Here is a 13,484-nt window from a genome sequence, read left to right as displayed (position 1 = left end):
AATCCTTTTTCTGTTTTTGAGATGTATGTAAATCCTCTAACAAGCTGAAGGAGTCACCTGCCAGTTTTACATTCCAAGACTGTTGGGGAGGCTTTGGAGCCATCTCTTTGAAATGGGAGCACTAGGGAGGATGGCACCTTATCTCCCTGGCCTAAGTGACTGGCTCCACATAGTAACTTCCTGTTTGTCACATAGATATTAGAAGTTTTATTTTTCCTTTGGATACAGACAGTTAACATGTAAGTAATGGGTTGTATCTGCCTGGCTATCTAAAAGGGTGGGATTTCCTTGAGTTCGTAATCTTTTTTAGCAGCTTGCTTGTGATGTCCATCACTGTCTGATTTAGTGCTGATTCAATAATAGAACTGTTTCTTTTTCTGCATTTATGGAGAACCTTATTTGGGTTGGCAGGAGATTTTACTTTTAATTCCATTTCCCTAACATGTTCCTACTACCAGGTGCATTACTAGAATTTATCAGGAATCCTTACAATACCCAGAAGGAGAAATACTGCTATCTTTGTTTAAACACGGGGCTAACTTGAAACACAAATAAAGGGAAGGTGCTGAGAGGTGGTGATAGAACGAGGAGTGGAGCCTGCAGTTCTAACTCCAGTCCTTAATGAAGAGGAGAACAAGAGAACCCAAAAGAACACACTTCTTCCCCCAAGTAGTTTAGTTTGATCTTTCAAGGTAAGTGAAATTGCTTTTCCCTACGGTTCAGTGTAATGCAATGCTTCATTCTCTTCGGGGGTGGTTATTTTTGGAGCATAATCCTGTAATCCTGCTGCTTGCACAAATTCAGAGAAGGTCAAGGAATCAGATTTTACCCCAGTATGACCTTTTCGCTCTAAAAATAAGCCGATGTTGTCCCTGTAGGGCAGGGTGATGGTGCGACTGAACAATGGCTCTTCAATTCCCAGGAGCACCCGTGTATGCCGAGAAATTGCCTACAATACAAGGATAATTTTTTAATGAAAAATTAACTGAAAATATAACTAAATCAAAGAAGTTTTACTAATTTTCTTAGGTCTCTTGAATGCTAACCTCTTATATCTATGGGAAAATAAAATAATGAAATAACACATGGAAAGCCTTAGTAGCCAAGTTCTTATTAAAATAAAGTTCTTAAGAAAAACATCAAGTAATTTATCATCTTTTTCTAAGTTCCATTTGTTTCTAGGCCCCTGCATCAGCTTGCCATGGATGGGTTCATTTCTTTCTTTGGGCTGAGCAATCTGATCAACCATATAAGCAGATAATATGTTTAGATTAAGAGCCATGACTATCTCTGGGAAGGTTAATAAATAACAACTTGTCTATAAGGGGCTCAGTTAACTTGCAATTAAGAAAAAAAGTCATCACTCAAATAGTTATGCAATTTGTTTGACTAAAAACAAATCTCAAACACTAAAAAACAGATATTAAAGTTCAGGCTGTATTGGGGAAGGCGCAGGTAAAAAAGTTCCAGGTGTTTTATTAGTACCTATACTTGTGTATTTTTTTACAATATCCTTTGCCACAATTTTCAGTGTCTCTAAAACATATTTTGTATTCATTGAGCACCATGCCACTTGATATCCTAGATTAAACTGTCACTGCATTTTCAAATTCTAGCTTTAATCATAGGTCTGCTGTAACACTCCTATCTGAATTCATATTCTGCATCTGGATGAGAATGTAGCCCATGAAATTTCTGCTAGAACACAGCCAAAGGGGTGAGCGGGTTTTTTCTTTTTTCTTTTCTTTTAGTTTAGTTTAAAACTACTGGCCATGTTACAAGGTTGTAAAATGCATTTATGTTACAATTCTTAACCTAATGCAAAATTGTCCATTAGTAATGCATTTTAGATAGATAAGATACAGGGCACCAGGGTGGCTTAGTTGGTTAAGTGTCCAACTCTTGGTTTTGGCTTGGGTCATGATCTTGAAGTAGTGAGATTGAGCCCTTTGTTGGGCTCCGAGCTGAGTGTGGAGCCTTCTTAAGATTTAAGATTCTCTCTCTCCCTTTCCCTCTGCCTCCTCCCTGCTCATGCATGCATGTGTTCTCTCTTTAAAAAAATAAAAACCCAAAACTATTTAAAAAAATAAATAGACAAGGGACACCTAGGTGGCTCAGCCGGTTAAGCGGCTGCCTTCAGTTCAGGTCATGATCCTAAAGTCCTGGGATCAAGTCCCAAATTGGGCTCCTTACTCAGTGGGGATCCTGCTTCTCCCTCTGCCTGCCTCCTGCTTCTCTCCCTGCCTCCCACTCTCCCTGCTTGTGCTCTCTCTCTCTCTGATTAAAACAAACAAACAAACAAACAAATAAACAAATGTAGGTAGACAAGATACCTTTTTCTCAAATCTTGCTTGAATTGGTTTTGTTTAGACTCTAGAGATGATTTGTGGGTAAGAGAGTCTACACAGTTGCCTTGTATTCCCAGTGGGAAAATAATGGAGGTCTGTAGCAATTGGGGTTTCTAAAAGTTTAGATCCAAATTACTACCCCTTAAGAATTCTCATTTGTAATTGATGTAATTGATGCTGCCTGCACTGAGTACCTTGTTTGGTCTGCACCTCACCCTGAATGCCCCTTACCAGAGCAGATTATTTCACAAATTCACTGAGGTTTACAGATGGTGCCCTGGAGGGACCCTGTAGTCATAAACAAATTGATTCACTATTAACCAGAAGAGCTATGTGCCTACTGTAGGCTGAGAAAGTCCAGTACTATTTAATATTCTAATGCAGAAATTAAAAGTGTTAACAAAACTACTGGTTACACGTGGAATCAGGAAATATAATCTAATCATCTTTCTTCTGCAAAGAACTAAGAGGGTCCTTTGATGGGCTATAAATTAATCTAAAGCTGTGAGTTCTTTCTTTAGTTCTGATGAATAACAAGCAACAAATTTTATTTTTGCCTGAGACTTAGAGCAATTTGTTAGTAACTTAATTGAGTTAGTAAGGATTATTAAATATTGGTATTCATGAAGACTATCAGGGTTTTCTAAGGATTCTTAATTCCACATTCTAGGATGGTGGCCCACGCTCAATGCTTGGCATCACTGCAGGGCACCTACTTCACATGGTCTCAAGCAGATATTTTAATGCCTATAGTTTTCAAGAGGATTCAAATATTACTATATCATCACTGTATTCTGTGTTGATTAGGGTTTTTAAAGGCTGCTATTCTTTTTTTTTTTTTTTTAAGTAGGCTCCACACCCAGTGTGGAGCCCAGTGTGGGGCTTGAACTCACGGCCCTGAGATCAAGACCTGAGCTGAAATCAAGAATTGGATGCTTAGGGGCGCCTGGGTGGCTCAGTCGTTAAGTGTCTGCCTTCGGCTCAGGTCATGATCCCAGCGTTCTGGGATTGGGCTCCCTGCTCAGCGGGAAGCCTGCTTCTCCCTCTCCCACTCCCCCTGCTTGTGTTCCCTCTCTCGCTGCCTCTCTCTCTCTGAAAAATAAATAATAAAATAAAAAATCTTAAAAAAAAAAAAAAAAGAAAAGAACTGGATGCTTAACTGAGTGAGCAAACCAAGTGCACCCAAAGACTGCTTTTCTCTTATTTATAAGCTACTGATGGTTTTGCTTTGTCATTACCAATTTAGTTACACTGTTTGGTTACCTTATAGTATGTAACTATGCACATCTGCATAATTGGAAGCTATAATTTAATTAGACCTGAAGACATCTTGTTATGATTGAAATATAAATCATCTACACCACCATTATTAAAGCAGATGTATAGTCTCCTTAAAATCTGCCTGTCAATTCATATAACAATGTGGATTAATCTTAAATGCATTTTTCTAAGGGAAAGAAGCCAGACTCAAAGGCTACATATTATTTGATTCCATTTATGTGACATTCTGGAAAAGGCAAAACTATAGGGACAAAAAAACAGATTAGTGGTTCCCAGGGCTTGGGGTAGCACTGTGATAGGCTGACTACCAAGGGGACACAAGGGGAATTTTAGGGTGACAAAATTGTTCTGTATGGTTCTGTGTGGTGGATACATAACCCTATGCATTTGTCAAAACCCACAGGACTGTCCACTGCAAAGAGTGACTTTACTGTATGCAAAATTTTAAAAAGCCAGGATGTCTCAGGAACCCATGATAGAATATAGGCTGTGGACAATGAATCTAATTGTATTACAAAGTAAGACATAATCTCACTGAAGCGGGTAGGGAAGAATGGAGCTGACCTAAATAACTTTAACTTTGAAAAACAGTGCTTTGTCTAGGTAGTGTAAGGCTAAAGACAAAAAGAACTGTAGACAAACACTGTACTCTTGGTAAATTTGTTTCTCATAGGCATACATATTTATAGATAAGGAGAGACAGGTTTCTCCTCTCAGAGAAGGAAGTTATAAAGAAGCAAAGTGAGGTAGGGAATAGGAAGGATGGGAAGGCTAGAATGAAGCCAGTGCTGGGCTAGAGCTGGAGATAACAGTATGAACTCATGCTTACAGAAAGAAGACAGAAATCTGTATATACATGGGATTTGTATATATGCATATATTTCCTACATCTTTCTGCTCAGAGTGCCTAGAAGCCATGACACCCCCACAGCAACAAATACAAGTAGTGCCACATCTTGGTTTCTAAATACCATTCACTGACAAAAGCAACCAGGGCTCCTTGGGGACGGTCTGAAGTAACATGTAATGCTCTGGCTAGAGTACTAGTACTAGAAAAAAAGAAGGGGAGCATGTCAGGAGGACACAGGGGCCAAACTGAAAGTGTTCCCAAATGGCGGAGAAGGGACAATTAAACATAGAAGTCCTTACAAAGGGTTCCAATTAAACATGGAAGAGATGAGGAAAAGAGAAAATCACCATTAGAACACCACAGTAATGACTGCTGCAGGCAAGATCCACTGATGGATGCTAAAATCAGTAGGCCAGATTTTAAGGAGAAACTGGATATTTGCATAGCCTCAAACTACTTTCTCCAATGTATTTATTACTGTGGTAGTTTTACTATATGTTCATAAACTCTGGTACTCCTCCCTCCAGGAGGTGGATCTTAATTCCCTCTCTCTGAGTGCGGGCTGGACCTACTAACTCACTTCTAATAACTAGAATATGAAAAGAGAACACAGTAACTTTATAGTGAAGAAACCTGGCAGACACCACCTTAACCAGGTGATCAAGATTCACATCTCCAGTAATAAATCACATTGATATCATGTACTCCCTAATGAGATGAGACCTCTGTGATAGTCTCCCTGAAAATGTGTATCTTCATGGGAAACATGAGATAAACTAAAATTGAGGGAAATCTTCAAAAAACTTGACTACTGCTTTTCCAAGTGTCAAAGTCATGAAAGACAAAGATCAGGAAACTGTCACATATTGGAGGAGACCAAGGAACAATGATAGCTAAAGGCAAAGCAGTATCCCTGATTGGATTCTGGAACAAAAAAAAGGACATGAGTGGAAAAAAATGCAGAAATCTGAATAAAGTCTGTAATTTGTTTAATAGTATTGTACCAGTGTTATTATTATTTTTTTAAGAGCAGGAGAGAAGGGTGGGGGGCAGAGGGAGAGGGAGAGAAAGAATCTTTTTTTTTTTTTTCCCAAAGATTTTATTTATTTATGTGACAGAGAGACAGCCAGCGAGAGAGGGAACACAGCAGGGGAGTGAGAGAGGAAGAAGCAGGCTCCCAGCAGAGGAGCCCGATGTAGGACTCGATCCCGGCACGCCGGGATCACGCCCTGAGCCGAAGGCAGACACTTTAACGACTGCGCTACCCAGGCGCCCCGGGAGAGAAAGAATCTTAATCAGACCATGCCCAGTGCAGAGCCTGAGGTGGTGCTCGATCTCACGACCCTGAGATCAAGACCTGAGCCGAAATCAAGAGTCAGATGCTTAATTAACTGAGCCACTCAGGCACTCCAATTTCTTTGTTTTGATAAATGTACCATGGTTACGTAAGATGTTAATATTAGGGGATGCTAAGTTAAGAGTGTATAGGAGCTTGGTACTATCTTTACAACTCTTCTGTAAAACTAAAATTATTTGAAAATTGAAGGTTGAAAAAAGAAAAATATTTTTGTCTAGTTATAATTTGCTCACATGTTATGAATCTGTGCTATTCAAATAGTTTGCATCAAGGCAAGTGTAGTAAAATTTGCTGGCATATAAAGCTTATGAGGCTATATTTTGTAATATAAAATCAGGCATACCAAAGGAATAAGCAATTCACCTATATTCTTCTTCAAATATTTATCACAGAGTTCTTCTGTTCACTTGATGGAGTTAACAGTTAAAAATATTTTGAGAACTCTTTTTTTTTTTAAAGATTTTATTTATTTATTTGACAGAGAGAGAGATAGCCAGTGAGAGAGGGAACACAAGCAGGGGGAGTGGGAGAGGAAGAAGCAGGCTCCCAGCAGAGGAGCCTGATGCGGGGCTTGATCCCAGGACCCTGGGATCAGGCCCTGAGCTGAAGGAAGACGCTTAATGACTGAGCCACCTAGGTGCCCCTTGAGAACTCTTTTCTAAGAGACAAAGCTGGAGCAAGTATAATGCTATCTTGTCTAGCTTTTCCCTAGAATAAATAAGATTGATTTCTCCCCTTTTTACCAAGCTAATGTATCACTACTAATTGGAAAAACAAGGTAGTGGCTTCAAGAGCTCCCTTGGCCAGGTTCAAAGAATTAGTGTTTCTTTCCTTCTGTACTCCCCATCAGTCTCACCCACCCAGTGAGCTCTTCTCTTGTCTTCTCAGTATGGTGGAGGAAGGGCAAAGGGAGCAGTTAAGCTCTTCCAGCAGGGTAAGCATGAATAATTGCAAAATTAAGGAAGTAAAAGGAAGTTGAAGAGAACAGAAACTGGCCATACATTAATTGCAAGACTTGTCAATGGGATGCACAGTTCAAATGTGGTTCAGTTTCTCAGCAGCATGCCCAGAATTCTGCACTCTCAAGCCACCTGCTCTTTCCCCAGTCCTGCCACTCTGCCAAAGCCCATGAATGATGATGTGGGAGAGGGTTTGTTTGTTTGTTGTTGTTGTTTTAAGATTTATTTATTTATTTATTTGAGAGAGAGAGAGGGAGCAAGCAAGTGAGGGGAGGGGCAGAGAGAGAGAATCTTCAAGCAGACTCCCTGCTGAGCATGGAACCGGTTGTGGGACTTGATCTCATGACCCATGAGATCATGACCCATGAGATCACGACCTGAGCCGAAACCAAGAATTGGACACAACTGACTGAGGCCCCCAGGCGCCCCAGATGATGCGGGACAGTTAGCATGAAAAAGAGTACTACACTGTTTAAGTGTTGTTATGGGATAAATTGTGGATATACTTGGTGCTGTAATGACAATGGTGGGATTAATAATGCTTATATATCAGTAAGAAAGGTAACTACAGCATACTCAACTGTTGGGGAATGTGATAAAAAAGATGTGACTGCCGACTGACCGGTGAGCTGGACCCAGGCACTCAGAGGTTCCTCACCCCTTCCCCTGTCCTTGGAATGTGGGTTCCACTTGCCTTTCCCATTCCCAGAGGCTTCTTCAAAGACATGGCCTTCAGAGCATGACGTGGTGTTGAAAACACTTGCACAGTATATGTTACTGAACCCAGTTAGGGCCTCTTTGTAAACTTTTGAGATTTAGAGGCCAGGCATGGAGATCCATGCATCTTGCTGCGGCCCAAGACAAATCTCACGTGTAAATTTCCTTTGTTATTACTAAAACTGCCACCTACCAACCAGGAGTGGCCTGCCTCTTTCTTCAGTCTCTCCCTGCCCTCTGAGTACAGGAGCCTGTTTCAGATTACACAAGGAAAGAAGGAAAGCTCCCAAGAGGATTGAGAACCAACATTAAGCTCATGTATGATCTCTAAAAAGTTACCTCCATCATGGTGTATAATTAGCTTTCTTATGTGGACCTAAGTGTCAGACAAAGCTTCTCTAAGTTACCTTTAAATGTCTTGATCTTTATCACTCTACTGACTTCAAGGAGAGGCCACATTTGTCTGGTGACTTTGATAAGTATTCTCAAGTTTGCTTATTCAAAGTTCTTGGGGTATAAGGATAGATCACTGGATACATCATTTATTCATAAGGATTTCAGAAGATTTTTAAGACCTCTTATTTCTTGCAAGGCCAGAAAAAGCATAATTAGAATTTTTCTTATTGCGTCGTTGATACTGTATTTTTAGAATCAGAATGTCAAAGAAGCAAAATGAATTGGCAGACTCTGAAAAATGCTTTCTCATAAGAAGCTGAAATTCTTGGTACTTAAACACTTCAGGAATTTGTATTACAAGTTACTATTTTGCTAATTCTATTCCTTATTTTTATTTAGAAAATCCAAAACACTATAAACATAAGTAGAAATTGGAGCTCATAAACACAGTCGTATCATCTTTGAACATAAAGAGAGTTAAGATATTTTATCTAGTGGTACTTGGTAGCTATGTGAAAGTATGGCTGGAAATACCAATTTGTAATGAGTGGTCCTCATCTACATTACGTATGTAGTGGTTCATGGTTACAAAATTGTTCATTTAGAGAGGCAATATAGTATAGTGGTTTAAATAGAGCATGGAAGTCACACAGAATGGATCTGAATTCTGGCTCTTAAACTTACTACCTGAATAATCTTGTGTAAGTGGCTTCATCTTTCTGGGCCTCAGTTTTCTCTTCCATAAAATGGGGATTAAGTGAAATAATATATGTATGTGCCCAACACATGGCAAGCACTCAGAAGATAGCTATTAGTAGAGTTCAAAAGATTAAATGTTCACCTAGGACCACATTTAATAATTTAGAGGATTTCTTTATATCTTGTTGCCAGGAGAAGGGCTCAGGTATTAACAAGTATAATTTTTAAAATTTTCTAACTCATATGACTTATGGAATTACATGGTTTTAATGCCTGATCAAGAGTCATGTACGGAACAAATTCCAGGGCCTACGCCAGACCTAATGAATCATAATCTCTGGAGCATGGAGCCTAGGAATTAAAAAAAAAAACTGATCTGATTCTGAAGACTATTCAAGTTTGAGAACCACTGAGGCAGAGCTGATGTGTAAGAGTGTACTGAATGAACGTTGGTATGTCGGAGTGGGGGGTACTAAAGGTAGGGTTATAAATATGATTAAGTGTGCGAAGCTTCGTGAACTATAAAACACTATAAATGGAGGGTAGTGTTATACAAAGAAGCATGATCATAGACTGCTGGTGCTGGAGAGATCTTAGGAAATTGAGGTCCAGTGAGGTTAATGTAACTTGTTGCAAAGTTAGGCAGCAAAGCAGCCAAACACATACGGTGTTATACAAGTGCCAAATGGGTGGTAGAGACATACAATGTGTGAGAGCTTGGGGGGAGAGGTTATTGGGGTTGGGGAGGTTAGGAAAGATTTCATGGGGAGATGAGAACTGAGCTGGGTCCTGACGGATGAATAAGGTTCATATTGGTCATACAGGGGGAGGGGGACTGAGCAGAGATGCAGAAGGAGGAATGCCCAGGGCAGGAATTCAAGGGTGTGAATCAGACCCCGTGAGGCTGAACAGGAGACTCCTGTAGAGGTAGGGGAAAAGAGCAGTGGCTGGAGAAAACTTGTGGAGTGCCTCAAATCCTAAGCTAAGGAACTGAGACTTTCTTGCAAGCACAGGGGATCCAAAAAAGGTTTCTGAGTGTCTGAATAGTTGGAGGGTGACAGTCTAATACCAAGGGCATTGAATCCAAAGGGTGTGTGGACAGAGACTAAAAGCAGGAGGCTACTGGAATATTCTAGGAATGAGGCAAGAGAGGTCTGAACAAGTGAGAATGGAGAAAACCAGATGCTATACAGGGAACTGACAGTTCTTGGGATCTTTGTGGGGATCAAAGGAGACAGAGGAAGAAACCACTGTGTGTGGGAGGGTGGGGGTAGGGGGGATGGGACTGGGTTTATGATCATATCACTGACAGAAATAGGAGGCCAGGTTGGAAGAAAAGGAGATTGGTCTGAGATAGTGCTCTATAGGGAAACATTAAACACAACTCACCTTCATGTCCTCAAAATCTGTTATCCCCATCTGAGGGAGGTTTGAGCAGTTTACGTGAATGAGCTTTCGACCACAGATGAAGTTTGTGGTAAAACACTCCTGTTAGTACAAGAAGAACATCACTCAAATGATTATGGTAAATAGAAGGAAGAAAAGAAAGAAAAGAAAGGAAGAAAGAAAGGAGGGAGGGATGGAGGGAAAGAGAAGAAAGTGTTAGGGCAAGAGAAGGGAGGGAGGGAGAAATCAGGTTTGTTTCTGGTTCTGTATAGGGAAAATTTTTTAATTTAGTTTTAAATTAAATTCAAATTTAAAATAATCCTAATAATCCCACATATTTTCCATCTAAGCTCTCCATTAAATTTCATACTGTTCCTTAATATTTTGTTTGGCATGATACACCTAATGCTTCTTTCATGCCTCAATGACATTTTTAAGTAGTACAAAAGATTTCAGACCTTGTGGTTTTTTGTGGTACCTAAGAACATAGTTGGCATCAATGAAATAAGAGGATTCATCCTATCTTTTTTTTTCCCAGTTTCCTCTGTTTTTTTTTTAAATTTTTATTATATTTTTTATTGACATATAGTTGACTATATTTATTGACTATATCTTTTTAATAAAACTACTCTTGGTGAATTGGCTATTTATTTATTTTTTTTTAAAGATTTTTATTTATTTATTTGACAGAGATAGAGACAGCCAGTGAGAGAGGGAACACAAGCAGGGGGAGTGGGAGAGGAAGAAGCAGGCTCATAGCGGAGGAGCCTGATGTGGGGCTCGATCCCATAACGCCAGGATCACACCCTGAGCCGAAGGCAGACGCTTAACTGCTGTGCCACCCAGGCGCCCCTGAATTGGCTATTTAAATTAATACTGTTAGGTGCTCATGATATACATGACATATTTGGGGCAGACACTTAAGATTAATAGTACAAATTAAGGGAGCTGCCACTAAAACAACTGAAAAAGTACCAAAAAGTCTACCTTGGACAAAATCTGTTTAAAAAAAATAAAGTTTTCTGTGAGAAGAGGCCTATATAAATTTCTTAGTCTTTATTCAAGAATTGCAGAGAAGTATACTCATTGTGATAAATAGGGAAAACAAACAAATGTGACCCTCCCTTCCTCTATCAAAATACAAAATATATCAGTGGAAAGGACAAACTTTAAATCCAAGTTACCTCTACCATAGTCCAGGGCTTTTCTGTGCTCTTTCTAGTGAAGAAGAGGCAAGAGCTCAGGTAAGGGTAAGAGGAATAAGAGATAGAAGGATGACAGAATGTGATTTTTAAAAATGTTATTTTTGTATACCTTGTATTGAGGGAAGCCTAGCTCACTAATCCACTCTGCAACTTTCTCTGGGCTCCACTTAAGATACTCAAATTGTAGCTCAGTACTTTCTTTTGGCTGGGTTTCTTCATCTTTGTGTACTTGTTTCAACTCTGGGGACAAATCTACAACTTTTTCACTAAAAGACTCTTTCAAATCCCTCTGAGTGTCTGAGATGTAAGAGTATAAATCATCATTGATATCGGTAACCTCAAACAGTCCTTTAAAATCCTTAGAAATCTCATAACTTACACTCACTGTGTCTACTTCACTTACTGTGAGAGACCCGAACATAGACTCTCTTTTAGCTTTCTTGGTTTCATTTACTGACCACTTTGTTTGATTGTCAGAGTGTTCTTGCTCATCCTTGTCTAGAGAATACTTAAATTTGACTGGTTTTGGCCTATCTTCCTTGAAAAATTCTGTATGTGACACTATTCTTAGTGGTAGTTGGGCTTTATCTGGTAACTCTAGATTTTTCTCTTCAGTTTCCTCTGTTTTTATCTTCTCTTGAACCTCTGGTTTGGTCTTCGGTGGTGGTATTTGACCTGTCTCCTCAGTTGATTTTCTCTGCTTATCTTTGTGATCTGATGGTTGAGTGTCCTCTTGTGGTTCTAAAACTTTCTTCACAGTTGACTCTTTCAGTGTCTCCTCTTCAACTTCTGGTTTGGTCTTTCCTGATGGCTCTAGACCTGTTTCCTTAATTGATTTTCTTGATTTTTCCTCAGGAAATTCTGATTTGATCTCTTTGAGTGGCTCTGGAACTTTCTCCTCAGTTGACTTTCTTCCTGTCTCTTCACTAGACGTAGTTGGTTTCTGGTCTGGAAACTCTGATTTGGTCTGCTGAGGTGGCTCTGTCTCTTTCTTCTCAGTTGATTTTCTTTGGTCCTCCTCTGGATTCTCTGGTTTAGTCTCTTTTGGTGGCTCTACACCTTCCTCCTCGGTAGACTTACTTCGTTTCTCCTTTGGAAACTCTGATTTAGTCTGTTCAGGTGGCTCTGTCTCTTTCTCCTCGGTTGATTTTCTTTGTATCTCCTGTGGAACCTCTGGTTTAGTTTCTTCTGGAGGTTCTAGACCTGCCTCTTCAGTTTCTCTTTGTTTCCCTTCTGGAAACTCTGGTTTGGCCTGCTCAGATGGCTCTGTCCCTTTCTCCTCAGGTGACTTTCTTTGTGCTTCCTTTGGGATGGTCATCTTTGGCGGCTGTAGATCTGCCTCTTCAATTGATTTTCTTGGTTTCTCGCTTGGAAATTCAGGTTTGGTCTGCTCCGGAGGTTCTGGACCTGTTTCTTCATATTGCTCTTTAAGTGAATCCTCCAGAACCTCCAGTATGGTCTGTTCTAGCAACTCTAATCTTGTCCCACTGAGTGAGTCTGAAACATCAGGCCCTGTCTCCTTTGGTAGCTCCAGATCTGTTTCCTCAGCTGACTCGATAAGTACATCCTCTGTAACTTCTAATTTGCCCTCCTCCGGTGACTCTAAATCTGGCTCCTCTTTATCATCCATAAGGACCTCCAGCTCCTTGAAAAGCTCTCCTTCCATCTCTCTCAGTATCTCTGACTTTGCCTCCTGCGGCATCCCTGGATCAGTCTCGCTAGGGAGATCTCTCTCAGACTCCTTGGGCAGCTCCTCGTTGGACGTGCTGGTTGGTTTTACGTGTAGGTGTACATTCTCTGGTGCCCCCACTTCGAGATCTTTTTCCTCCGTCTCTGGCTGGGGTTCCTCGTCAATCTCTACAGGTAGCTCCGGGCCTACCTCTGTCATGGTGTCAGCTTCGGCATCTTGAGCCATTTTAAGAGACGCAGGCAGTTCGAGTACCTCATACTCCAGATCTTCTCCTTCAACCGAGCCGGAATCGTAATACTCTGGGTCTTCAGCCATGACGCACATTAGCCGACGCGCCCAGGCCTCCTAGCAACGCCAACTTCCGACAGCGTCTCTATGGATACCATGATTTCCGGCCGAGTCTTCCTGAATCTTCCCCAGGTTTTGTTTGTTCTGTCAAACCCTGACTAAAAACCTGCGATCAAAAGCACGCAGTCACGCTCCCCGCGTCCGCGTCGCCAGCCTCGGCTGCCCAAAGTCGCTGGGGCCGTCCGGGGGCTGGCGCACTGCCTCTTCCGGCCCGCGGGCCCCCCTCGGCTCCTCCCGGCGCGCTGCCG

The 13,484-nt window shown here is 40.8% G+C and overlaps 2 protein-coding genes across 2 annotated transcripts in view; one reads left to right on the top strand and one right to left on the bottom strand.

Moving 5' to 3' along the window:
* Nucleotides 1-628: 628 nt before the first annotated feature.
* TMED8 (transmembrane p24 trafficking protein family member 8) overlaps nt 629-13,484 on the top strand; it is a 55,727-nt gene continuing 42,871 nt past the window's right edge. Inside the window, exons 1-2 of the mRNA XM_045807739.2 lie at nt 629-692; nt 1,617-1,717. Coding sequence (XP_045663695.2) covers nt 1,687-1,717 — 31 coding nt within the window. The 5' untranslated portion in view covers nt 629-692; nt 1,617-1,686. The remainder of the gene's footprint in view (nt 693-1,616; nt 1,718-13,484) is intronic.
* Nucleotides 684-13,480, bottom strand: SAMD15 (sterile alpha motif domain containing 15). Its single transcript, XM_045807724.2, has 3 exons — nt 11,308-13,480; nt 9,997-10,095; nt 684-949 (listed from the first exon to the last, which is right to left on the bottom strand). The coding sequence occupies exons 1-3, from the start codon at nt 13,210-13,212 to the stop codon at nt 713-715; spliced, it is 2,241 nt and encodes a 746-aa protein (XP_045663680.2). The 5' UTR covers nt 13,213-13,480; the 3' UTR covers nt 684-712.

Source organism: Ursus americanus, chromosome 26, assembly GCF_024610735.1.
Source record: "Ursus americanus isolate L20-20 chromosome 26, mUrsAme1.1.p, whole genome shotgun sequence".
In the NCBI taxonomy this organism is placed as follows: domain Eukaryota; kingdom Metazoa; phylum Chordata; class Mammalia; order Carnivora; family Ursidae; genus Ursus; species Ursus americanus.
The sequence above is the reverse complement of the archived record's forward strand: the minus strand, read 5'-3'. Positions and strand labels throughout refer to the sequence as shown.